At 46.1% G+C, this 25757-nt stretch overlaps 1 protein-coding gene across 1 annotated transcript; it reads left to right on the top strand.

Moving 5' to 3' along the window:
• The first annotated feature begins 10459 nt into the window (after nt 1-10459).
• CAMK1G (calcium/calmodulin dependent protein kinase IG) lies at nt 10460-25287 on the top strand. Its single transcript, XM_035561418.2, has 13 exons — nt 10460-10542; nt 15149-15266; nt 18024-18152; nt 18668-18742; nt 19027-19165; nt 19293-19416; nt 19977-20052; nt 20614-20726; nt 21127-21205; nt 21615-21702; nt 22495-22916; nt 23435-23565; nt 24637-25287. The coding sequence occupies exons 2-12, from the start codon at nt 15175-15177 to the stop codon at nt 23526-23528; spliced, it is 1431 nt and encodes a 476-aa protein (XP_035417311.1). The 5' UTR covers nt 10460-10542; nt 15149-15174; the 3' UTR covers nt 23529-23565; nt 24637-25287.
• Nucleotides 25288-25757: the final 470 nt, after the last annotated feature.

Genomic DNA, 25757 nt, shown 5'->3' with positions numbered 1-25757 from the left:
CTCTCTATGACTCAAACGAAAACTTCAGCAAAGAACTGAGTAAATGGATGAAAGGAGGCCAGAAGTAAAGTGTTTTTAATAAAAATGATTCGATTCCTAGCCAGGCTCCAGCACAGAGGGATGGTAACCCTGGTGTTTTGTATACAGCTCTCCTCTGGAAGGAGCATAAAGATATTTAGGCTTCCCAGAAATGGGCAGAGCTTCATTAAGACCTTTTCAGTGGAATGTGAGGGAAATGCTTTGTTCTTTAAGCAGAAGTGGTTGACAGCTTGCAGAGACATTGGCCAATTTAAAGAAATGATCCCCATTACATTAATTACAGAAAACTTTTAAAAGTCCTCCTAAGACTTTTTGCATGGATTTGTGCATCCAAATGTGTATCTCCCTGTCTGGAGAGGGAGAAAGCAAGTCTTGCTACTGAATGCTTATGACAATATGTGAGGATTTGATTGGGGTTTGGTTTTTTAGCCGAAATACAATGACTAGGTGTTAGAGCCAAGAGTGAGGAAGCAGATGCCAGGGCTGGCAGAGGTGCTTTCTTTCACCCCACCTGAGCAGAGCATTGTTCCCAGCAATATGCCTCCTTCCTCATCCTGCTTTAGCTTTCACAAATTCATAAGGCAGAGAACAATATTACTTTATTTTGATGTGAATATGTTTAGCAGGAGTGTCTCATTCCAAATGTGTAATAGATTCCTGCACAGTGGGATATTCTAATTTTGATGCAAAATTGTATTTGTCTGCATCCCTGTGTTATGACTGCTGCATCTCACCATCCGCCTCGTCTCGCTCCAGCTCTGCAGGAAGGGGCTCCATGTGCAGCAGCACATGGGGACTGGAAAGCAAGGAGGGTGGAGAAATTTATCTTCCCCCTTTTATTTAAATTGCAAGGAAGTTCTTGGTGTCTCCAGGTGAGTCCTATTTCAGTTGGAAGAAATTAGATTTGTATATAACAATTGTTTTCCCAGGAAGAAAAAAAAAAAAAGTGTGTACAGGATGGTGCGAGCAGGACCACGTTCCTGTCTCAACGCTGCTGGTATGTCTTTTGTCAGAGACACAGAGAAATAAGACTGAAGAAAACCTTACACGCTCATCCAGCCCTTACTGCGATGGAGTTAAATTCTGCTGTTTCCCCTTTTCTAAAGTGAGTAACTCACTGCTCAGTGTGCCAGTTAATAGTTATAACAAACTCCAGGTCTCCTTGAAGCAGAGTAAAACATTGTTTTCATACAGCGGAGATAGCTCCTCTACACAGGTAGCTTCTCTCCTGAATTTCCTTGTGCAGAGAAGTTCAGCCTCACTTGTCAGCCCCCAGGGCAATTCAAGGACTTAAAAGCAGGATACTGTTTAAGGGTTCAATCAAAGCAAACAAACTGCTAAAAATAAATTGGCATCCCATCTGTTACCAGGCAGGGAATTTAGTCTTAGCAGTCAGGGGACGGGATGAAAGGCTGCAATAAACACCTTGAAATGGATATCTGAGAAATTCTGTGGCCTCAGGTAAATGGTCTGATTTTCTCTTCCTTCCTTTGCACAAAAAGTTTTTTAATTTATTTTTCCTAAGGGAGAGAAGTGAGCACAGGCTTCTGTGGTATGAGGAGGGAAGCAAACAAATATTGAACATCCAAGTTTAATAATGTTCAAATCAACTACTGCTGATAAACATGGTTTCATTGGCAGAACATGAAGCACAGGGGGTTATCCAAACCCGGTGCCAGCCCAGCCTGCTCCCAGCGAGCAGCATGGCAGGCAGCGTGTTGAAATCCATTCCTGTAGCACCCAGGGAAACTATCCGATATTCTGCTCTCTCCTGACAGCAAAAGCCTTTCTGTGGCAAAGCCTTTCCTCAAGGAGTAAATATTTTGCAAATTAACAGCATGCTAACGGACTACAGTGTATGTTATTGCTGAAGCAAAACATGGGGTGCCTGTGAAAGTCTATTTACACGGGAGAGGCAGCGAGCAGCAGGAACCTGCCCTGTACTTCAGAGAAAAGATACCAGAGAGCTGTCTTTAGGCAAGCAGCATTGTTTGCTAAAGGTGTATCCAAAATATATTAAAAAGACAACAAAGAGAAACGGGCAGGAATTAAATACCTGCTAACATGAAGCGTGCTACACTGCCTGCAGTGGTGCCAAGTGCAGCTGCAGCAGGACCAGGCTGCTGCGCCCGCAGCGAGAGCCGGGAGGGAGCCCAGCCCGAAGGAGAACCTTAAACAGGACTGGTGTCACAGCCAGACACAGCTTCATGTAGAGTAGACAAGTAACGTGTGACAAAAAATGAGAACTCACTATTAAAATCTAAAAATGCTTCATTCTCAGCAGAGGATGTAGAGGATTTGGTGGGCGATATTTGGAGAATGATGGAAGGGGTGGGCTGTGGTGGCTGGTACAAACTACACATTGCATGACTGGTGCAACCCGTTGCTGGTAACACTGTTAGTTCGGTCTTAGTAAATCAAAAGCGAAGTGTTTCGTGCTGAACAAGCACAGATAATAAAGCCATGTTGAATCAAGAGTTTCATACCAGTGAGATGCCTGGACATACCATTTTGGGCTATGTCTGCAAATTCATTAGTAACTTCTGGAAACTCTCTTCCTTTTGGCAAGCATCCTTCTTGTCCCCCGAGGAGCTGGCATCCACATCCTCCAGGATATTCACTGCTTGGCTCCTTGCATTGGCAGTGATCTGTATTAATATATCACGTGTGATTGGATTTATTTCTTTTAAACCAGAGGAGGAAGGCAATTGAAAATAAAAAGTAGGAAGTGCTTTTCTAGGAAGTGTCCAGTAAAGTGCAGACTTTGCTTTTCATCTATCCGGGGAAAATATTACCATTTTAATTCAGAAAAACACCATGTGAGAATGAGTTCAAGTCCTCATTTGAATCTACAGAGGCTTTTCTTTTCCAGAAGGACCATATTTTCTTAGGGAGCTTGGTTTTTCCTGGCCACGAATCCCATGCCTGCTACCAGCTCCCATCATGTCTGGCCTTCTGCCTTTCTTTTTTTTTGAAATCTGGTTTTACACTGTATCTCAAGAGAAGGCAGCACTCACTGATCAAATCACACACATGCACACAAGAAATATAAAATTTGATATTGTAACTATGAAGTTTTCGTATTAAATCTATGTTCATTTTGTGTAGAAGCAGCTCTTGAGCATTATCACCATTGCCTTTTGTTGATTTTTCACGAATAGCCTTATGAGAGATGCTTAGAGTTTTTGTTGCCATTCAAGCTGTGAGATCATTATGAACCAGAAGATTGAAACTTTAAGATGCAAGACAACATGGATCATAGCCAAGAAACATATTTGGGAAGCAAAAATAAAACAGATGTTTAAAGTCAGGAGAGCCTGACAGACAGATCTGTGGAGCTCAGAACATACAGGCTGGTTTAAGCAGAAAGAAAAAAAAAAAGTGCCAGCTCCTCCTGGTGCTTTCTGGGGCTGCTGGTGGGCGCACAGACAGCGTTATGCTGGGGGTGCATTCCCCACACCACGCTGGTGTGCTGCATGCAGCCCCGGGGGTCTGAAGCAGCCTCTCACATGGAAATAGCACTTCCATTCCTGATTTTGCTCCTTCTAAGGCAGCCTCATGAGCAATTTGCCTTTTAACACCTTACTCTTTGATAGGGATGCTCAGAATACCCTGCCTTCCTCTCTGCCATTGCCAACCTGAAAATGGATACCTGACAGCTATTTCTAGTTCTTGGCTATATAAATAATGAATGGTTTCATACCGGGAGGAATCAAATGGCACCAGATGACTCTGGTAATAAATCAGGAGAAAGGCAGGTGGTCTCTTGTCAGGCATCTCAAAACCGATGTGTGGCTTTATGAGGAGGGAGGTGGCTCCGGTACAAAACCCATCAATATAAATATCAGATGCTTAGAAGTTACAGCACTTTTCAGTGCTGTTTTTAAGCATTGTCATAGTTCTGGTCTTGTACGAAAAGTTCTCAGCAAAAGGATAGTTTAAAGAACACACCTGCACCCCCTAACTTTTGTTTTTTTGTTCACCACTGTTCCCTAAGCCTAACTTCATATCATTCACTGGGGGAACAGCTCACCTCCACCAGGCTCACTAAGGAAAATTCTAGGAAATGCGTGATATTTGGGGTGGTAAACTAAAACTCACCTTCCTCCCAGTGACCACTAGGTAGCTCTCTACTCACTTTTAGACCTTGACAACAAAACCATTTTCACCACGTGCATCTGCCAGCACCTCTCCCATCAATCCCCCCCTGCAGCTGGTTTGTCCCTTCATTTACGCAGCTCTTCTAGTCTTAGTGTCTGTTCTGCTTAGAAAAGTTTTACTTTTAGGGAAAAAAAAAAAAAAGGAGGCTACGTGGGGATGTCACCAACTCAAGAGAGATGGTGCGCGGCTCCAGGCAGGCTGAGGGGTCAGCTGAGCACAAAAGCCATCATCTGTCTTGTACAGCGTCAGATGTGATAGGAAGCAGGTGGGAAGAATCCTGCTGAAAAGAGGTGGTTTGGATTTACTGCTGCTGTAACGAACTGCATGTCGTGCCTGAAGATGACGGAGTACCTGGAAGGCAGTCTATTTACCCATAAGGATAACCGTCATCTACTTACACAGAACAGAGAAAGGAGTGTCTAAATAGGCTTGGATATATGCCCTGTGTCATAGCAGACCATGGCAGCTGCCAGCAGGCATCCCAGAGCTATTTCCGAATAGTCAGAAAACAGATATTCGGAGTAACTACATCTAGCAGGATCCGGGAAGATAAAAATTTCTCCAAACATCACAAAACCAAGGTAATGGCTTATTAGGAGTAGCAGCACCTTGGGAAACCATACTACGCTGTTTCTCTGGCCAGTTTACACATAGGTGAGTAAAGCAAACGCTCCCGAGTGCTGCTGGTCAGTCTCATGAAGGCGTGAGGACAACTTCAAAAAGTGCCAGTCCAGGGTGCTAAAGTGCAGTTTACGTTTTCAGACAAAGCTGGCTTTTATCGGTACTCCCACATGCAGCGGGATGGACTCTGTGACTGCTTATGAAATGTTTTGTCATCTCGCTTCAACTTTTCAGTAAGCTGATGAAAAAAAAGCATAAATCCATCAGACATGTTGTCTTACCAATTCCTGATATGTTTTGGCTACTTACAGAGAGTATGAGAAGTCTTCGGAGCAGATGTGAGATTCAGATCTTGTTTGCTCACTTGTCATCACTCAAAATCCAAAACAAACACGCCTGCTCCTGCAGGAGTTAGCCCCCGCATCCTGCCTGCTCTGCCTCGCTGAGCTGCGTGCTTGCTCGTGCTGCCCTGGCTTTAGGGGTGACTTTTGGTCTGTAGCTCAGTTTTGTGTTCCTTAAAACTTGCTGTGAAGCAGCAATAGTGAGCCAAGAAAACTGCGGAAAGAGGAATATGTGGCAATTATGCTGAAGACATCACTCATTTAAACAAAATCTCAGATGACATCATACTGCACCTGAGAGAAAGGTAATCCAGAAGGAGTCACAAAAACCTCTTTCGTGCATAACTTCCTAAACACTATCCCTAGCCTGTACATTTGTCAGCATTTGCACTGAGTTCCTCTATATTGCCAGGGGTATTTCACAGGCAGGTGGAGCTCCCTATAAACTCAGAATAACATAAAAGCAGCCAGGATATAAGTTTATTATGAATGCCTGTTTTCTCTCCGATATTCCGTCATGGTTTCCAAACTCAGTGGTGATTCTCATGAGAAGCTTAAAAATGCAGAGCTGGTTTGGTAGGACTTGCACAGGTTTCTCCAGAAGTGATGCATGCAGTTTTTCAGGATCTTATCATCATAACTGAGCTGTCCATTCCCAGTGTTTTGCCCTGTTCCCGCTGCACTGGCAGAGCCAGGGATGACCGGCTGTGTGATGCCAGCAGAAATAGAGGCAATGGAAAGCCAGGTCCAGGCTGTCCCCATCCTCCTCTGGGACTGCTGAGCAGAACAGGCAGTGGTGTCGGTGTCTCACCTACAGACAGTGCAGAGGGTTTTTTCTTCTTGTGCCCGTAACTGCAGATAAAACAGAAAAAGTGATTTGAAGCTGCTATCTGGCCCAAAAGGGAAAAAAAGCTTAGCAGAAACACACATAATCCCAGATGAGACAAGATGAAAAGAATCTAATTAGATTCCTTCTTAAGCTAAAATCTACAGTACTGTTATCTCCTTGGTTATTTACTGCACACAGTAATAAGCAGACAAAAAAAATGTTCTTAGTATTTCAGCCAGATTTCAGCATCTTGAAATATTTATAACTGGAGAAACATATTTTTACCGGGAATTATTTGATGCTTTTTTATATTTTTTAAAACAGCCATCTGCCTCAGGTGGCAAAATAATCACTTGGAAACTATGAATTTCAGGTGCACATATTGATCTTTTTCCCTGCAAAGACTGACAGATGTAACCTTCTCCAGCAGGCTAGAGAGGGGCAGCCCTCCCTACCCCTGTCCCCCATCAGTTACCTCCATCCTTTGCTCCCTCTGGTGCTCCCCACGTGCTGAGAAGCCCCGACCACAACAGAGGCTGCAGGGCTGCATGTCCCAAAGCTTCATGCCCACAGCTCAACAGGCAGAACTTGCCATGATTTCCTAGACCTCTCCTCCCCCAGATGCACAGAATTAAGTTTTGCTTTTTATGGATGCATAATTAACCCCTTGAGTAAATATCTATTCAAACCTACATAATTAGTACTTAATTTTTCAAAAAGCTAATGAAAGGCCCTTTTAGGTTCCTAATTGGCTGCTACTTCCCATTAGTCAACTCTCAGTATGAATTATCAACATGGGAAATACACTATATCACAGAAACTATGCAGACAGGGAATGCCAAGCTAAAAAGCCCACAAGCAGGACAGCCAAGCATCTGGGGCATGATCAAATATACCCACTGTGGATTGCAGCTGTGCAATACAAACTAAATTTGATTCAAAAGGAGCCATTCTTAACATGAAGACATTCAGTCTCAAACCCAAACCCACAGTGTTTGATCTTTAGGTCATGGGTTTGTTGTAAATTTGGGGATGGTGGATCTCGTATCACATCAGGACACGTCCCCAAAAGACAGGTGTCTATGAAAACAATGGCAATATAAGAGAAGTGCTACCCGGAATTATTTAGAGGCAGGTAATCAAGCTATACAGTAAATGTACCACTGAAGAGCTTAATTAACAGCATGTGCTTATTAGGAGCTAATTACATGATTCTTTACCGTTTTAAAATGAATGGTTACCACTTAGTTCACAGGACCTTAATTACCAGGTTAGGAAGAATGTGCAAAACCTGCTGCTAAATTCTTTGGATATCTCAGTTAACAATTTAACCACTTCGTTTACAGAAAATAGTCTGTAGAAAAGAGCAACTCTTTCCAATAGAGCCAGTATAGATTCAAAGAAACATCTAGTTCCAGATCAACACACTCCAGGTCACACTGTAAATGAATGAACCTCCTTGCCTCGCAGCCAGTGCCTGTGTTTTACTCTTAAAGCAACAAAGGAAAGCAAATAATGCCTACAGATTCCACTTGTAAGGAGTACATAATTGAATTACACGGTGCTGCAAGGAGCTTGTCTAGAATAATACCTTCCCTTGACCACTGCTCAGAAATCCTGGCTGCACAGCTTATAAAGGTCCTTATTTATCTATTTTTGCTCCAAAGTCAGTGTTTTCATTGGCTGTGCTGCAGTGCTCTCTGCTGGCACCAGCCTGGGATTTCCTGCGATGCCACAGCAGAGCGAAGCCAGCAGCAGGGCTGTGCCCTGCACCCTGCACCCTGTCACCTGCACCCTGTCCCTTGTCCCCAGCCCAGGACGCTGGGTGGGACTTGGCACGAAACCTCTGCGCAGCAGGGGATTGCCCCGCTGGTGCTGTGCCAGCCCTGAGGGCTTACAACCCATGAGTCAAGCTCCTGGAAAACCCTGAGACTACCAACACTAGTTCCTGGTATTTGCTTTCTGATCTTGTGTTTACATTTCAGGCATCACATCTCAAAACATTGCTCTGCTTGAAAACCACCCTGCTGAAGCCTCCTGCGCGAATGGCCTGGCTGCCCTGTTTGCCTTCTCACTGATGATACTCAGAGACATTTCCTTGTCTCGCTTCTTCACAAAAACAGAAGCGTTACAGGTCCCTCATCACCAGAGGATACCTGAGCTAAGTCCCACCGGTTTATTTTTTCCAAGGCAAAGGTTTCTGGCATCATCTGGTGGCAAAACCCAGCACCAGGACCAAAGACCGGATGCGTTTTTCTTGCACGTCCCTCACAGGCCGCTCCCTGCGACCCCCTGATGCTGGGGGCAGCAGCCGAGGCCTATGCAGGGCCAGGGCTGTAGGAGCCTTTCTGGCGTCTCTGAGAGGCCTGCGTTGTGCTGCCACTTCCATTCCACCTCCTCGCTTCTGATTCATGCTGTTAAAAACTAGATTGTTGCTGGCTCTGTGTGTCTTTGGTTAGTAACTGCTATTTTAACGCAGGCCCATTGAGAGCTCGGCAAAAGTCCCTGAACTGGATTGCTTGTTGTCCCAGATTCCTGTCAGGCAAGGTCAAGCGCTGCCACCTCGATGGATTCTTTCCACCACAAAGCACACAAGGGGACTTTTTACCTCTTGCTCCCCCCAGGGTGCTGGTGTTTTTCTCAGTGTGTTTCTGAAGGCCAAACCCTGAGCACTGATGATCTGGGATCTTTGCAGCTCTCACCCACTGCTCTGCTTTCCATGTTTCCAAGCAAGTTTCTTCCTGCTTTTACTGTGCCTGGCATTGTCCTGCTGCAGCTGTGCTCTTTCCATAAGATTTATAAGACACTGACAACAAGTGCTACAGGAGCAAAACAAGGAGTGCTTACCCACTCCAGCTGAGTTTATCGCAGGCATCTCATTTTCAATACAGCTGACAGCAGCACCCAAACTCCAAGGACTGGAGTGCAGTAAATGCTTCCCTTTTGTTCTCATTATCTCTACCTTAAACTTCTCTCAAGGCAATCGCATTATCCTGCATAGTGTCACCATTAATTTCATTTCCCCTTAATCACCCTGTGACCATCTCAGCCTGGCCTGACTCGGTGCTCCAGCTCTCCTGTGCCGTGCCCCCCACCGCAGCCATGGGCAGGGGGTCCTCGTGCCCAGCCCCACTCCCAGCCACCGGCCAGGAGAGGCTGAAAAGATGGAAAATGAAACAGCACTGCCAAGCACCCAGCTAGGCTTCACCTACCAGCAGCTACCCACCAGCAGCATGCTGTGGCTGTTCAACTGCTAGTTAGCACAAGAGCTGCTGATAGAGTGTAAGAAAGTAGACAAATTCCAAAGGATGTCAATAAGAAAACCAGATGAGGCCACTCAGCGCTGGGCTGAGGACCAGCAGCTCCTGGTGCTGCCATTCCACAGGCACTGAAGGCAGGAACAGGTGAAGCTTTACAAGGGTTTCATGATCAGATCAATGCAAATTCCACCAAAACCTGAAGCTGAAGAAAAGCTTAAGATTTGAATCCACATCCAGAAATTTTGACCAAAATCCCTCACACTGTGGAGCTTAGAGTGATGGAGTTCAGCCAAAAAAAGAAAAGGAAAATACTAAACAGCCTTCTCCTTGGAATTAAGCTACTGAAGATTAAAAAAGTCTTTAAAATAAAGGATTTCCTAGTATTGCCTCAGAGCTGATTTCTGCCTGACATAAAACTAAACTTTGCAATGATATGTACATTTTTCATGCATTATTCTAGATGGCAGTGTAAATCAACTGAGAGTGCAGTCAGTAAAGTTGTTATTGCCAACCTTAAAAATTCTACATTATGGAAAAAAATTGACAAATAATTAGTATTTCCTATATTCATATGTGCTGTGCTTCTCAGGAAGGCAACAGGCACAGGGGTTTTGAAAGTCAAAACAGAGGCAGTGAATGGTTTAAAATAGTCCAAAACTCTGTTGATAGAGATTAATCCCTGCTGCAATGATTTTTCTCCATGGTTTTGTGCCATATAAAGATGGTGGAGAGCATCATCTTGCCAGCCCAGGTGGTGAGTGCTGAGGTGCCGGAGCACCCGACTTGCCCAGGTCGGTCTGTAGGAAACCCTGTCCAGCCCCGTCCCGTCCTGCGTGGCCCCTCGGCACTTCCAGCCTCACAGGAAGAAAACATGGTGTTTGTTTGATTAAGGCAAGTTACATTTGCATTCCACCAAGGACTGTTTTAATACCAAATTGGCTGCTTGAGGGCAGCTGCTGCAGCTGCGAGCACCCGGGCATCCTCCAGGCAGCGGAGCAGCTTCCTCAGCCCTGCTGGGGATCGCTCCTCTTCCCGCACCAGCGCTGCCAGGTACCACTGCTGTTATTGACAGAGGCGTGCACGCACATGCACACCCACAAGCAGCTTATTCTCGTGTCAATTTACTCCCCTGTAAGTGCTGCCTAGCTACCGGCACGGCGGAGACATCTCCTTCCTCCCTCCCTGCCAGCCGGCTGCCTGCCAGCGCCCAGGCAGGCTCCAGTCCCCCAGACCCGCGGGAGCCGAGCAGGAGCACGGGGGAGCAGGAGTTGCTTTGTTTCTGCTGACTTGGGTAAGCAAAATATTATTTCCTTAATAACCGTTCGCCTTTCCTGTCTGTTCTGGGCAGCAAAGCAGGTGGGATTCTGGCTAACCTGTTTGTTTTCTTTAATGAATTGTATCTCTTAACAGGAAAATCCTGGAGGACCTCTGTGCACAGGCTGTTAGTCTAGTATCCTACTGCACTCGTGTGTTATATTTAGCAGTTTCATAGAAAGCTGCCTTCTGACATTTTACTTCAAAAGTATTTTAAGAATCTGACATATTTATATTGAAAAATGTGATTTTGCAAGTGGTCATCAAGGGCTACTAAGTTAACACACTGCTTTTGAAACAATGGGGTGGTTTAATGTAGATTTGTTTTTAATGGTGAGCTGATGTTTTCGATTTCTTGCTCTTTTGTCCCTGAACACAGAGGCTGGCCTGTCAGTTAATTCATTCACATGCAGATTGCTTGTTTTGGTGTATTTTTTTTAAAGCAAATCCTTTGACTTTGTATTCTCCCCCTTATTTTTCTTTAAACTTTTTTTTTTCTAATTCTAAAGGCAGAATCATGAAAGAAGCATGTTTCTTCCCCCTACACATGTAACTTTGTCACAAGACTATTAATCATGCCTTACAATAATTTTGCTAGTGCAGTATATCCATTCAGAAGCAGAGTGTCTGTCTGCAGATGGATTTGTTACTGTGAGATATGAAAGCTGAACAAATTTCTACAGGAAATATTTAAGCAAGGTCATAATAACACTCATTATATTCTAAGCAATGATGTGTCATTTGCTGGATCAGACAGAGTACAGCAGCAGTCACATTTATTGACTTAGCCTGTGAAGAGCCCAAAGGTTAGACATTCATTTTGAAACTACGTACTACTTTCAGCATATACTTATCAGGCTGAAGCCCTACATACTGCTTTATTTCTTATGATGAGGAAAAGGAAACTAAACAAATTAAAGCAGTGTAAAGTAGTTTTTTTTCATCTTCAAAGGTCTTTACATACATTAATAAGCATTTCCATTTTTTTATGCGATCCTAACATATTATTGCTATTGCACCGTCAAGAGCGGATGGGCAAATGGGCAAACCCAGACCTTTCTCTGGATTAGGAGTTTAAAATGGTGTGTTCTGCAGGTGCGTGTCAGGTGCGGTCCATCCCATTCTCCCTCCACGCATTCCACTGCTGTGGCTGGAAAACCTGCCCACCGAGGCAAGGGATGCTGCACAGGCAAAGGGGGCGTCAGGATGGAGCTGACAATCAACACGTGCCAGGAGCATGCCAGGAGCATGCAGACGGACACATCATATGGCAGGTGAACCTGCCAGCCCAAGCACAAAGTCTGTTTGCCCAACTTTTGTTATGATGTTTTCCATTCCTGTGGAAAGCAAAGCTGCTTCAGCTACGCGAATAGATCCAATAAACCCTGTTTACCTGTACGCCGTGTACTGGCACTGAGAAAGGTCTGGACATTGTTGGACAAGAGACTGAATAAATAAATTTAAATTAAAAAAAAAAAAGACAACAAATGTATCAAACATTGCATTTTCTCAAACTGCTGCCAAGTGCAACAGGTGGCTTAACCAGACCGAGAGACAAAGTGAAAGACAAGTTCACAAAGCCTGCACCAGGAAAATCACAGGTCCTGTAATCCAGTATCACAGCCAGATTGTGAGGCCTCTGTGTTCTGCACAAAGCCCCCGTGCAAACAGCTTCCTGTGCATCAGGAGAGGAAAAAGTATTGAGAAGAATGTGATCCAGCGTGAGGAAGGAGGAATGTGGGCAAGTGTTTATCACTTGAGTACATATGCAGCTTTACATTTTGGGCAATTCAAACATTGCATTATTTTGCTCCCAAAATAGCACCACTTACTCCCCTTTCTCTCAGAAAGGCGAGCTGAGGCAGGAAATGACTTGTTCATGATGATACAGAAAAACTGAGAAAGCAGGAAATCAAATACACGTGTATGGAGTCAGAGCTATTCATCCAGCCTTTCCTCCAGATATCAGCAAAACCAAAATGCTGTAGACATGGAGTGACAGAAGGAGAAACTATAAGACGAACAGATGATTCACAGGATACCAAAGAAAACACGTTACTATCTTCCTTCTAGAAGCAAAATCTATCTAAAATAGAAATTGCTTGAATTCATAAGGAGTGAAAAGTGAAAATACTAAGAGAATCGAGCTTAAAATAGCCAACATCGGGCAAATTTTACACTTGTGCTTGCAGGGGGTGAAGTAACAGACACCCATCAGTTTCCATGATTTCCCCAACCCTTCGGCCACGTCCCGCAGCTCCCTCCAGGTTCCCCCCCGGCTCCCCCAGCCCGGCGCAGCGCTCAGGCCCCTCTCGTGGGGTCTCTGGACCAGCTGCGATGCGGTGGCAGCCCCGAGCCCATCTGGCTGCAGCTCCCCTGCATGGCCTGGTCCCACCTCGCCAGGGCAGTGTGGCCCCACGGGGCTGGTGGGACCAGAGGGAAACACGGCTCGTCCCCTGGGCCGGGCTGACCTGCTTTGTGTTCTGCTTGTATCCTTGGCTTGACAGAAACTGAGAGGTCATCTGCATCTCACTCGCCGTTCAGCACCCCCCAGCATCACGCATTTATGTCTGGGTAGGGCAGACAAAAGGCGCCTTCCATCCGCAGCTCGACGTCTCTGCTGAAAATTCTCTTTTGGGAAAGTTCCTGTTCTGGAGAGGTTTGAAGGGGTGGGATGGATGGATGACTGCGAGTGAAAACTTCACTTGTGGGGCTCAGAATATTGGCAGAAAGAGGTTTCTACCAAGTGACCAGCATTTTTGTGAAGAATTTTTGATCTTCACTGATTCTAAGCAACGAGTTATGGCTGCTTTTTGTAATGATTTGTATTTGTAACAGTTACACATGCTTTAGAATCCAGAAAGTAAATAAGGGTCAAGTGCACAGTGGCCTTTAGTGATTTTATAGACTGAAGCCCTCAACTGTTTGCAATGGAGTCAATTTTGTTTTCCATACTGTTAAATCAACCTTTAAAAATTGTGTCAAGGATCTCAAAATCCTGAACATGCTAATTAAGGAGATAAACTAGGTTCAGGAGGAATTCAGTGCCTGAGCCGTCTGTCACGAAACAAGATCTTTCAGCTTTTTCTCTGCTTTCATACTTCCCCCTTTTCCAAACACTTACTTGTACACAAAAGGTTTGGTTTGGCTTTGGTTCAGCTGCACCCTACAGGCTGCAGGGCAGCTGTTCTTGCTGCTGGGAAAGGAGACGCTCCACATGCCAGAGCTGCTGCTGTCGGCACCCAGTCCCCTCTGTCCAGGGATGTTTTCAGTCCATTTATTTTGTATCCCGATAGTGCGACAAGCCATGTTTGTTGACAATTTTTTCTAATCTCAGGGCTTCTTTTTCACCTTCCAGTGTACCCCTAGTTCTGTAACGTTAGACCTGATCTTATTAAGAGTGCTTAGATGTTTGTATAACATTTCACACCTCCCAGACCTTGTGTAAGCTGTAACTAATTCTCCCACCACGCCGGCGAGCTCCCACACCGCTGAGTCTTACCTTCTGCATTACCGCGGCGCTGCTCAGCCCCGGCTCTAAAGCGCTTACAGGTGGGAGGGGAGCCGGGGAGGCGGGCTGGGACCCGGCCAAGGGCAAAGCCACCCGGAGGTGCTGCCAGCCGGGCATCGCACCCAGGTGCTGACCAGCAGGCAGGATTACGTGCACCCTCATACTCCAACGCTTATGACACGCGCCCGGCCACCACCCAGCAGAGCAGGGGTTTTACCGCGTGAAGCTGCATCTTCCTCGTTCTCTGCTCTGACCGTTGTGCCACCGTGAGCCAAGGATTAGTCAGCCTGGTAAAAACCCCGCTGCGTTTCCCTTTTGCCTTTGTCCCCCCCTGAGCAGGGGCGGCTCAGAGAGGCAGCACCAGGCTCCTGGCCCCGTGCGGGAACACAGGCACCCCCTGCCACACCAGCAGCGGGCACCGGGGTGTGAGAGCCCTACGAGTAAAAGGCAATGGGAAGGTCATGACTCAGAATGAAGCAAGCAGTCAATTAACAGCAATTAAGGACAACAGCAGTGCAAACTGTCCAAGGCAGATCAACAAAGTGTTTTATATCAATTCCCTTCCCTGCAGTCACAAGCTCTTTAAACTATTTATTATTCAAGCAATAAAGCAGCTCAACTATAATCCGTCTGCATTGCTAGTTGTACCTAACTTTTTAATCCATTAAGTCATGGATGCTTTAGCTAAAATTAGCAACCATTCAGCAGGGCTTTTTAGCACTCAATATGAAGCACAATATAAACATTTGTAATTGCCAACATGCACTAGAGGGGTGTACTGACAAGACTGGATTACCATATGGCCACTGGTTCCTACCCAGCTGATCTGGTGTTGCTCTGCACGGGCAGCTGGAGCTGGACGTAACGGCAGGGACACAGTCAGCTCTAACATATGTTAAGTAGCAAAAGTAGTACAAAAAGTACAAAACTTTACATCCTTCAAAGCTGTTGTAAAGTCTGAATCCAAACAAGCACTGTGCGTGGCATCCTGAGCGCACTAGCTCCTGGTTAGTCCTGTTCTCCCTGCAAGCCTCTGCCACATCTCTCAGCTCTCTCCTCCTCTTCCTCACAGCATTCTCTGCTTCCACTCTGGAGGAGATGGGCCGCAAGGAAGAGGATGACAGCAGCTCCTGGAAGAAACAGACAAGCAATATCCGAAAAACTTTCATTTTCATGGAGGCCCTGGGATCGTAAGTACCGCAGCTGCTCCCCAGGCAGAGCCACACCAGGGATCGCCTCCCCAGCGAGTCCCTCCCAGGGCACCGTGGCATGGGCCAGTGGCACAAGCAGACGTCTCCTGGCGAGCCAGCAGCGCTCTCCCGACGAGCCGGGGGTGCCGCAGCCCAGCGCAGGTTTCCCACTGGTGCTGATGCTCACCGAGCGGCACCGGAGCAGCCCTGCATCCCCATCGCATGGCACCCCATGAGCTCTGTGCTTCCCTCCTTGCCCTCCAAGCCTGCAATGCAGCGTGTTTGTGATCCTGTGTGATTCTGTGTTTAAGTTTTTGCTCTTTCCCTTGTGAACGCACTGGTCTTCGCTGCTGCAAGGTCGAGTAAGGTCAAGGGATGGCTCTGAGAGCTATAATAACGTCGTGTATTTAGCTCATAAACCCTGAATCACTTGAGGGACGAAACAAGAACAAGGATGTTCAAGTTGTACGATATTTCTCTGTGAGTTAACAGCTTAATTTGCCTATTTGTGTGAATGAGACGAGAAAGCGTTTCCAAGGTGGCGGAGGCGGAATTGAATTACCTCCAATAGGAGATTCTGCCACGTCCAGATTTTCCCTGACTTTAGAACCCACAGCAAAGCTTCCAGAAAACAGCTACTCCAGAGCTCGGCTATGTTTTAAATTATTGTGTTCCTGGTCAGCCTCCGAAATTAGTTAAATTACCCAGCATTTTTCCCTAAAGGAATGAGGCTAGAAAAAAGGTTTTGCCTCTCCTAGCCAACTTGTTGATTCATCATTTTTTAATAAGGGGCATAATTATTATAAACTGTTTGGGACAGATATATAGAACAGATGCCCCAGCATCTGATTTGTAGGTTGTTCATTTCCTACTATTACATTAGTAGGAAAATTTAGTATAAGAAATTGGGATTTTTTCCACACGCACTGCTTCAGCTAGCTGACGAAAATAAATGAAGATCGGGGACTTAAAACTACCTGGAAATTTCCCATCGTCTTCCCAGAGCATCCACAACTGTTGGATTAGGGACCTTAGAGAAGACACCCCTGCCCACTCCTTGTTTTCAGGAACATGAAAAGAATTTCCACGAAACAGCCTTCAGCGCTCAAATGGATAAAAAGGGAAAATGTGTGAAACAAGGAAAAAGTCCCCGTGCCAGCTGATTTTTGAGCCAGAGGACAGAAGGCCATTACAAATAATTTACTGAGTGAAACCAAGATTCAAATTCATATGTTAGGATGCTTTCCTGAAAGTAAATATTTTTTATTTTGTTGTTGTTTTTAAAAGAATTTCTTAACCTTGCTGGGAACCTGTCCTGGCACAGTCCTAATTCCTCACAGCCCCCATGGTGTTTCACGTGGTTTCGCAGCACCAAAGCAGGAGGAAAGCAGGGCCCGGCGGAGCTGCCCTGGGCTCCTGCTCTCCCTCTGCATTGTCGCTGGCTGCCAGTAGCGAACGCAGACACACGAGCAAAGCACCAGATGGGCACAGCTCCGTGCTCACCAAACCCATCTGCATGGTGCCCTGGGTTCTTTGTTCGTGGATTACAGGAGGTATAGGTTTCCTGCCCTTGTTTACTGGGTTTGCTGCAATAACATCCCAGCTGACAGCATGCTTCCACGCGCTCACCTTCCTCACTCTACCTGCCAGCGCCCCGCAGGGCTTGCAGACTCGGTGGCTTGTCCCATTTAACTGCCATCAATTAATCTGTTGTTCATTTGATGAGGATTGTTGGGGAGTGACCTGGCAAAGTATGCACTGTCTCTGTCCCGAGACACGTGTTCTGCTGCATGAAAAAACCTTTAACAGACTTGCAAGCTTAAGACATGTTATAAATACCCGCCTGTCAGTGCACTGAGCTGAACCCCCTCAGGAACATACTAGGCACTCACTTGTCACTTTGTGACTAAGGTTACGCAGGCATAAACAGAGAGGAAAAAACCATTAAATGCTGAATGGAAATACTAAGGAACAGGCTAAGGTTATCCAGTCATTTTCCTCTCTATATACACAAAACTTTGACTGATATACCCCAACTGCAACACAACTGGGCTCTCCTCACTGCAATTTGGCTGTCTCAATCCTCAGGGCAATGCTGACCAGGGAAAGTGGAGCACTGCTTTGGCTAAAACAAAGGCCCTTTGAGGAGACACAATATGTATTAAGCAGGAATTTGGCCTGGCTGGAACGGAGGTCACTGATCATTCCCTGGAGCCGTTAGCCGCAGTGAGCACTCAAGCTGCAGGCAGCCCCATTAGAGGGGTGGTCATCTCTGCAGGACTCGCACCTAGCCTGGGAAAATCCCCCGCGGTCCCAAAGGATTGGAGAAGCCTGCTGCTGGCCACCTGCCTCACCAGCAGCCTGCTCCAAGCCTGGATGGCTGAAGTTAAGCAAAGCCTGGCACATGCAGCAGTAAAACGCTTCCTGTCGTTGCACAGTCCTGAAAAATGTGACTTAATTCCATCACAGAGAGCAAATTCGTCCACTCCCTCAACACAGCTTCATGATAAACTATGCAAATTTAACCTTTTCTCTACAGAGAAAATTTTTATTATATATATACATATTGCAAAATCTTTTATTGCATATCCTAACTTTGGGGCTGCTGGAAATGTAGTCCCAGCTTTACAATCAGCATCCATTTAGACTTAAATTACTACTAGACTGGTTTTTCTGCTTTTTCCTCTTTCTCGCTGTAACTGTCCTCCCAGTTCACAGGAGCAGCATCTATTGAAATACAACTTCTCCTCTTTGCAGAGGTGCCTTTTCGGAAGTTTTCCTAGTGAAACAAAGAAGCACTGGCAAGCTCTTTGCTCTGAAATGCATCAAGAAGTCTCCTCTCACAAGGGACAGCAGCTTGGAGAATGAAATAGCAGTGTTGAAAAAGTGAGTATGTGTACATGTAGTAAAGCGAAGTAGAACAAACATCCTTTCCCAAGATGTGGCTCCAGAGCAAGACTAATACAAAGAAATAAGTATATCTTTTTAAAGCATATATAAATACTGGTGTCACTTAGTAGACTAGGAGCATTCCTTCTCTCATTCCTGTGCCGGGTTTGTAACTCCGCCACAGCCACGCTGTCCCAGTCTGGGAAATGTAACAGATCAGGCAGAAGAGCAGGCAGGGAAGGGAGAACCAGAGTTAATACTTTTGCAGTCCAAGTAATACACCTGATGCCGAGAAGGCAGCTGCTCAAAAACTGAGGGTTTGCCCCTCGGTGTTGATGCTGGCACAGAAGGTTCTCCGAAGGAAGCTTGCTGTGGCATCAATGATTCCTGCTGCACGGATCAGCCACAAAACAGCCCAGTGAACTTGCATTTGTGATAAGAGCAAGACAACTGTCAGGTCTTCAACCTTTTTCCTTGTCAGCTTTGTTTCTGACCCATGATTATCTTTGCAGAATAAAGCATGAGAACATTGTGACTTTGGAAGATATCTACGAGAGCACAACCCACTTCTACCTGGTCATGCAGCTGTAAGTACGAGCAGGGCCGTTTTTCTCTGAGGAAGCAGGAGGCAGGAGCAGGGCAAGGCACTGCATCTCAGCACAGCTCTGTGTGAATTTGTGCGTTTTACCAGGACTGCTTGCTGGTGGTCTGCAGGTGGGCTCAGGGACTCTGCTGGCTCTGAGCCCCGCAGGGTGCTGCTGCTCCAGGAACTGCTCTGCTGCAGGAGGAAGTCAGCTCACCTCAGAGGCGAGAGCACGACTGCCTTTGTTTAATTTTCTGTCTTTTTCTTTCTGAACTACCACTGCAACAGGGTGTCTGGTGGAGAGTTGTTTGACCGGATTTTGGAGCGAGGGGTTTACACTGAGAAAGACGCGAGCGTGGTGATCCACCAGGTGCTGACAGCAGTGAAGTACCTCCACGAAAACGGAATAGTTCACCGTGACTTAAAGGTGAAGCCTGTCCCTCAGCCACAGCATTGCCTCTGCAGCTGCCTAGCTTCCCCTTCTCTGTCCCATGACTTTCTGCTGTTTCATTTTTCCACCACAAATTTCAGCCCTTGACTCTCTGTATTCACAGCCTGAAAACCTTCTTTACCTTACTCCTGAAGAGAACTCCAAAATCATGATCACAGACTTTGGCTTGTCTAAAATGGAGCAGAATGGCATCATGTCCACTGCCTGTGGGACTCCGGGATACGTTGGTAAGCCAAGGACCAGGAACGGGGCTGTACAGGTGGACCGTTGGGGAAAAAGGCTGTGCATTTACAGCACGCTGCCTAGCAGAAAGGAAAAAATACATAATCACGTTAACAACAACACATCAGTCACGGATGCACTGCAGAGACCACATAAAGAAATGGATTGCAGATGAGTTTAGAGAGTGCAGAATCCCAGAGTGTTTAAAAGCGCACGAAAAGGATAATTCTAAAAGCAATAGATTTCTCTGTTACTCATGTATTTATTGAAAATTTATAAAAATAATTTTAACACAATGGGGTGTTGTTTAATGTCAATCAAACTGCATCGGCTTGATCAGCAGCTTGCTGGTCAAACCCTCAGGGTGCCTGCAGAAATCCTCAGTGGTTCTTTCTGTTCAATGGTATAAAGTAGATACAAAAAGCAGAGACCAACTGGTAAAGAGGGCTGTTAATGGCTTCTGCACTGATACCTCAGAACCAAGTGTACAAGAAACTCCTCCTTCTCCCAGTATTGAGTCATTTACTGTTGCTTGTAATTTTCATTTCTTTCTGCTTTTTTGCAGCCCCTGAAGTCCTCGCCCAGAAACCATACAGCAAAGCCGTGGACTGCTGGTCCATTGGAGTCATCACCTACATCCTGTGAGTAGAAGCAAAGAGCATCCCATTTTTTCATGAGTTTCCCAACTCGTGTACTGCTTCGTACACCTCTGCAGTGTGGAAGTGAGAGTGGAGGCGATGCCGAATCTCCTCCTTCCCTGCAGTTAACACCACAGCAGTGTTCTTCCTTTGCACAGATTCACCACACCACAGAAACAAAAGGGATGTTGGGAATCAAGAAACAGACCAGAGATGAAAGGAATCACATTTTTCTCTATTATGTGCCTCATCCTATCCTTTGTTTTTTTTCAGTTGTCTACAAGTATCATTCGATCTTCCTTTGTACATTTTGTTTCGTTTCCTCCCACACCATGCAGTTATGTTCCAGCTGTGGCTTTGTCCTTTTGCTGCTGCAGTTAAGTTTTTAACTCTTTTCTGCAGCTTTCCCAATGCACTCAGATGCGAGGGACAGATGGATCCTTAGAGCAGCCTCCTCTGTCACTTGCTTCCTTGTGCTGCACGCGTGTGCCCAGCCCACGCAGGCTCAGGAGGCTTGTGCGGACACAGGCACTGAAGGCCGTCTGTTGGGCTGCTCTCTTCCAGGCTCTGTGGGTACCCTCCTTTCTACGAAGAGACCGAATCCAAACTGTTTGAAAAGATTAAGGAAGGCTACTATGAGTTTGAGTCTCCGTTCTGGGACGATATCTCCGAGTCAGGTAGAGCTCAGACACCGGCAGCGCGTTGCTCCCCCTGCCCCGCACAGCCGCCATGCTCCTGGCCCCTGCTCTGCAGCTGCTCTGTAAAGCATCTTCTAAATCTGCTCAGTTCAGACTTTTGTTTTGTTTTGTTTTCCACTGGCAGTGAAAAATTCAGTTCAGATTCACCTAATTTCAGCGTGAGGTTAGGTACATCTCCAGTACACAGTTTTTCATCAGGAGCAGCTCACTACAAACACCTCCCTTTATCAGTGTAACAGGGCGGTACAAACACCTCCTTCTCGGGGCTGACCTTTGCAGTGTTTGTCTGCCAGTGTGTGCCATGTCCCATTAGGATCGCATCCTGGAACGGGGAGGAAATAACCTTTTCTCTCTCTGCTTCTCCTCTCCTCCCAAACAGCCAAGGATTTCATCAGGCACCTGCTAGAGAAGAACCCGAACACGAGGTTTACCTGCGAAGAAGCCCTGCGGCACCCATGGTGAGCGGAGCGGGTGCCGTCAGCGACTGCTGCCCCTGGGGGTTTGCCAGCCGCCGTGCTGGGTGGTAGCTGAGAATGGAGGTGTCCCCCCAGCCCCTTGCTAACGTCACCAGCTGCCTCCGCATGGCCCTGGGTCTTTCTTTCTTCTGTGCGAAGAAAGAAAATGATGAATAATTAAAGATGCAATTTGTGTAATATTTGTCTCCATAAACAGAGGCAAAGAAGAAATCCCATTCTGAGCTTTTCCAAGCTTTGAAGTGTGTGTTTGTGTTACATTTTGTTGCTGTTTTTCCTTTGGGTTTAATTATTGCTGATTGAATGTACAAAGCAGTTAGTTGCCTCCAGAATGTGGAATGCCTTACAAATGCCATCTGCCTACGAGCCCATTTTCTTCTCTCCCCATCTGCAGGATTAATGGAAATACAGCCCTTCACCGTGACATATACCCATCTGTCAGTGCTCAGATTCAGAAAAACTTTGCAAAGAGCAAATGGAGGGTAAGTTTGCTGTTGGGAGCCTAGAGCCATTTCAATAACAAATGCCAGTTGCTGCCATCTAGCAATGAGCAAGGCTTCGGCTGTGTGGGTAAGCACCCAAAAGCTGAGATCCTCCAAAGGCTGCCTGAAAATCATATGCAGCTACTGTCTATAGTGTGTTTGGACCAATAATCTCTGCTGCATTGCACACTGGTACATTTACCAAATACATTGCCCTATAGTGCCCTTGCCAACAAAATAAAGGCTAGGGGAAAAGGACTTTTGTCTCTGTCCTAGGGGAATGAAATAGATGCTCCGTCAGCAGGTTTGTGAGCTTAATTCAGCTTTTCCTTCTTTCAGCCTTGGACATAAATTGGTACTTCATCTATATCAAGAGTTTTTGTAAGAATTTAGGTGGAGAGAGGAATGCCATAGGAACCACTTCTATGATAGTATTTTAAATACTTACATTCAAAATTCAGCTCGAGTCTCCGTTTCACACTGTGGGGTAATTTACAGCTGTTCCCCCTGATTTCGTTATCTAGAAATAGTTGTAATCTTCAAAAGCATCAGCAGTTTGCAGTCAGGGGAAACCGCAGTGTTTATGCCAGGAAAGAGCACGTCCCACTTTCTACACGTTGTGCAAACACTCAGGCAGTGCTAACCAGTACAGCACCATAATCCCCCCGTGCTGCTGCTGCTGCAGGGAGACGTCCCTTCATCCCGCAGCAGGAGACGTCCCTTCATCCCTCTGCACCTGCACAGCACCACACTGCTAGGCACTCACCATGGGGTTTTTGTCTTCCTCCCCAGCAAGCCTTCAACGCTGCAGTCGTGGTGCACCACATGAAGAAGCTCCACATGAACGGTCACGCCGCAGCTGGAAGCACCCTCCCTGTTATACAAGTTTCAGAAGCATCCAGACCCAGCACGCCCAGCGCCACCCGGCCACCAACGCCGAACAATGACAAGGACACTTCACTCCCTCTGGTCCCTGCACAAGCCTGTCCCAACCCTCCTGCTCTGCTGGAGCAAGACACAGGAACGAGAGAGGGAAAGCTGCAAAACCCCCCGGTGAACGGATCGCTGCCTGCGGGCAGCAGCCCGGTCTCGCCAGACAACCAGAGCCCACCAGCCAGAACTTGTGGCTGCAGCCCAGCCTGCATGGGGCACGAGAAAGCCAAGGCATCCTTCTGCTCTGAGACGGTGCTCCTTAAAAGACCTGGAAAATCCCAGTAGGTATCCAAATCATTAGGCATAACTTCTGACTAAGTGTATGGGACTAACCCTCCCTAGAAGTAGTTGCCTGGCACATAAGTTGCCAGCTCCAGGTGGAGTAGAAAGGAGGGAGAAAAAAGGCCAGAAGCAAACGTTGGACTGGCTGGGTGGCGGTGCCCAGCCAAGCATCTTCTGTGCTCGTATGAGCATGAGGTGAGGCACGGTGCCCAGGCTTGCAGTGAGCTGAGGGGGCAGGGGTTTGGTTGCCACACTCCATTTACATCAGTGCATTTGCTTTCCAGAAATTGAAATTGCCTATGGTTAAAGCTGCTGATGCCAGTTATTCAGCTGCTGCTGACTGAGTGCACCCTGCCTTTGCTGCAGTGTTGACTTGCACCCCTACTCTGCTTTCAGCAGATGATATTTTTTATATTAAAAATACAACTTCAGTTCACCTGCAGAATGATCATAAACATTGCTATTTATATATATACTTTTTCAATCTTCCTCTTCCAATTCTTCCATTTTTATCCAGTCATTTCAAATCAGAAGTTCTTGTTCCAATGAAAAACAGTAAACACTCTTCTCACTGTGGGACTGGGCAGACTGGAGTTTGTTTGATTATGTGATGAGGACGCAAGCCACCAGGCTCCCCCATCGCCAGCGGTAAGTGCACCACAACCCAATGACCAAGCTGCTTTCAATTAATCCCATTACAGCATGAAAAAGGGAACGACAAGAATAGCAAAGTGCTTGTGCATGAAATAAATTGTCTTTGCAGTTTTTCTGCAACAGAAAAACACCTTAACTAAATCATCTTCCAAGGAAGAAATCGTCTTTCAACTTCCATTTAGGCCAGACCAGTGACTCTAAAACCAATTGGTTTTAAAGGCAGTTATTGCCAGCCTCTTATACCACAACAGGCTTGTACAAGAAGTGTGCGAAAGGAAGCAAAGCATGAACCTGGTATATCAAACACTTCAATTATTAATAACTACTCTTTGAGAATCACACCGGAACCAAAGAGCTTCATCAGCTGGGACCAGGGGGTTTCAGCTGGGTCTCAGCAGCAGCCAAGAGCAAAGGGCTGACAACGAGCTGCTGGCTGGTGGCTGAGCACAGACAGGAGATGTCCTGCAGCCTGAACAGCCCAGCCCTTGCCCAGATTCAGTCCAGGCAGGGCACTTCAGGTTGCTTTGTTACCAGAGAGCATTGCATGGAGATGTTTGTTTTGTAGGTGAGCAAGAAATAACAGAGCACAAAAAGGAAAATTTCCTCTGGTTTGACCATAGCTCAGATAACTTCTTAGCTAGTCCAGAATTAAATATTTGCCCCACGTTGTATACAAGCAGTAAGACCTATTGCTATTAGATTCTGGGAGAAAAAAAACATTCCTCAAAAGGTGAGCATATGCTAGCATAATTCTCCATAAAAACTACATCAAGTGAGCTATGTCCTCTCATCTTTTATGACCCTCTCTACTGATGAGATTGTACAAACAGAACTGTAATGTACAAAGGATCAATAGATGAGACAAATGCAAGTAAGATCTACTACAGACTCCAAACAGGTCAATTCCGATGATCAGTCATGTAATAGTCCTTTATAAATGCAGCATACAAAAGGATCTAAGCTGTTCCTAACCCCCGTGCTGCTTCTTATTAACAGAGCACATTGTGAAGGCAGCGGTCTAGTGAAACAAAGTTAAATCCCCAATTGAAATTCTCTCTCTTGCAGAAACAGAAGGGCTGTTTTACTCTTTTCTGCACTTCAAAGCCAGACATCAGCAGTGCAAGCAAGAAGAAAGAAGGCTGCGTCCCGCCAGGAGCGGACGGGCAGCAGCATCTCGGAGAGCAGCGACCGACGGGTGACGAGCGGCACATCAGTCCTGGGAATCCATCAGTGCAGTGACCTCGGCGTGTTTCTGAATCGTTAATGCTGGGACAAGGCACTTTAGCAAGGGAAAGTCTGAGGCTGCTGCTAGCATATTCAGTGTATATTATCCATACAACATTGCTCGATGCTGTAAAGCTTTTGTTTTCTGTATACTGTTTAGTTGTCCAATGCATAATAAGTGCACTGCACAGCACAGCATAAATACTATAAACCAAAGCCATGCAGAGTTTTATTCAGTGGCAGCTCAGTTATTTTTACAACCTGCACCCTACCCCTTCCTCGGATTTCAGTCCCTCCCAGGCTTCAGCTCTCTGCAGCTCAGTGACAAGCAGCTGCCCAGGCTGTGCAGTTCTCACTTCAGCTACAAAAGGAGACAACCTGCTAGCAACCTCCATATGTCTGATAATAATCACAGCGAGGTCTAAATTCCCTGCTTCCAAGTCCATAATTGCACAATAAATACTTGCTTAATAAAGCTGACTTTTGTTTTGTAAAGTGCCTGTTGGTTATTCATAGAAATTTGATGTGGAAACGGTCTATTAAGTCCCTTCTAAAGCGTTCCCCGTGCAGCTGCAGACCTGCTCCCTCTGGTACTTTCTGGCAAAATGTTACACGGTAAATAAGCAGATAGTGGCAGAAAGTCAAACAAGACATTTGACTTCACATCTGAGTATGAGATTGCGTTTCTCTTAGTAGTAGAAATATAGGTATGTTGTACAGGTACAATGGAGATAAAATTCTCCATTTCTGTGACCTGGTTCTTTGAAGAAAGAACTAGGAGGGAAGTACTGAAGCCATGGCAAGTTGTAAAGATTAACTGCAGTGTGAAAAGCCCCAAACAAGGGTTTTAATTTGAACAGTGAAATCCTGCTACAAGAGTTTGAATTGGCTAAAACATGAAAAAGAATTTGGGGGGGGGGCGGGGGGAGGAGGTGGTTATAAACCCTTCTGGAAATAACACC

The sequence above is a fragment of the Cygnus atratus genome, chromosome 24 (genome assembly GCF_013377495.2).
Source record: "Cygnus atratus isolate AKBS03 ecotype Queensland, Australia chromosome 24, CAtr_DNAZoo_HiC_assembly, whole genome shotgun sequence".
Classification (NCBI taxonomy): Eukaryota; Metazoa; Chordata; class Aves; order Anseriformes; family Anatidae; genus Cygnus; species Cygnus atratus.
Note: the sequence above shows the minus strand (reverse complement) of the source record. Positions and strands in the feature narration are given on the sequence as shown.

Excerpts from the sequence above, each read along its gene's own strand:
- CAMK1G (XM_035561418.2), top strand. The coding sequence starts at position 15,175 with ATGGGCCGCAAGGAAGAGGATGACAGCAGCTCCTGGAAGAAACAGACA. Across the intron at positions 21,703-22,494 it reads TTGCAAAGAGCAAATGGAGG|CAAGCCTTCAACGCTGCAGT; the intron begins GTAAGTTTGCTG and ends CTTCCTCCCCAG. Across the intron at positions 22,917-23,434 it reads AAAAGACCTGGAAAATCCCA|TCATTTCAAATCAGAAGTTC; the intron begins GTAGGTATCCAA and ends ATTTTTATCCAG.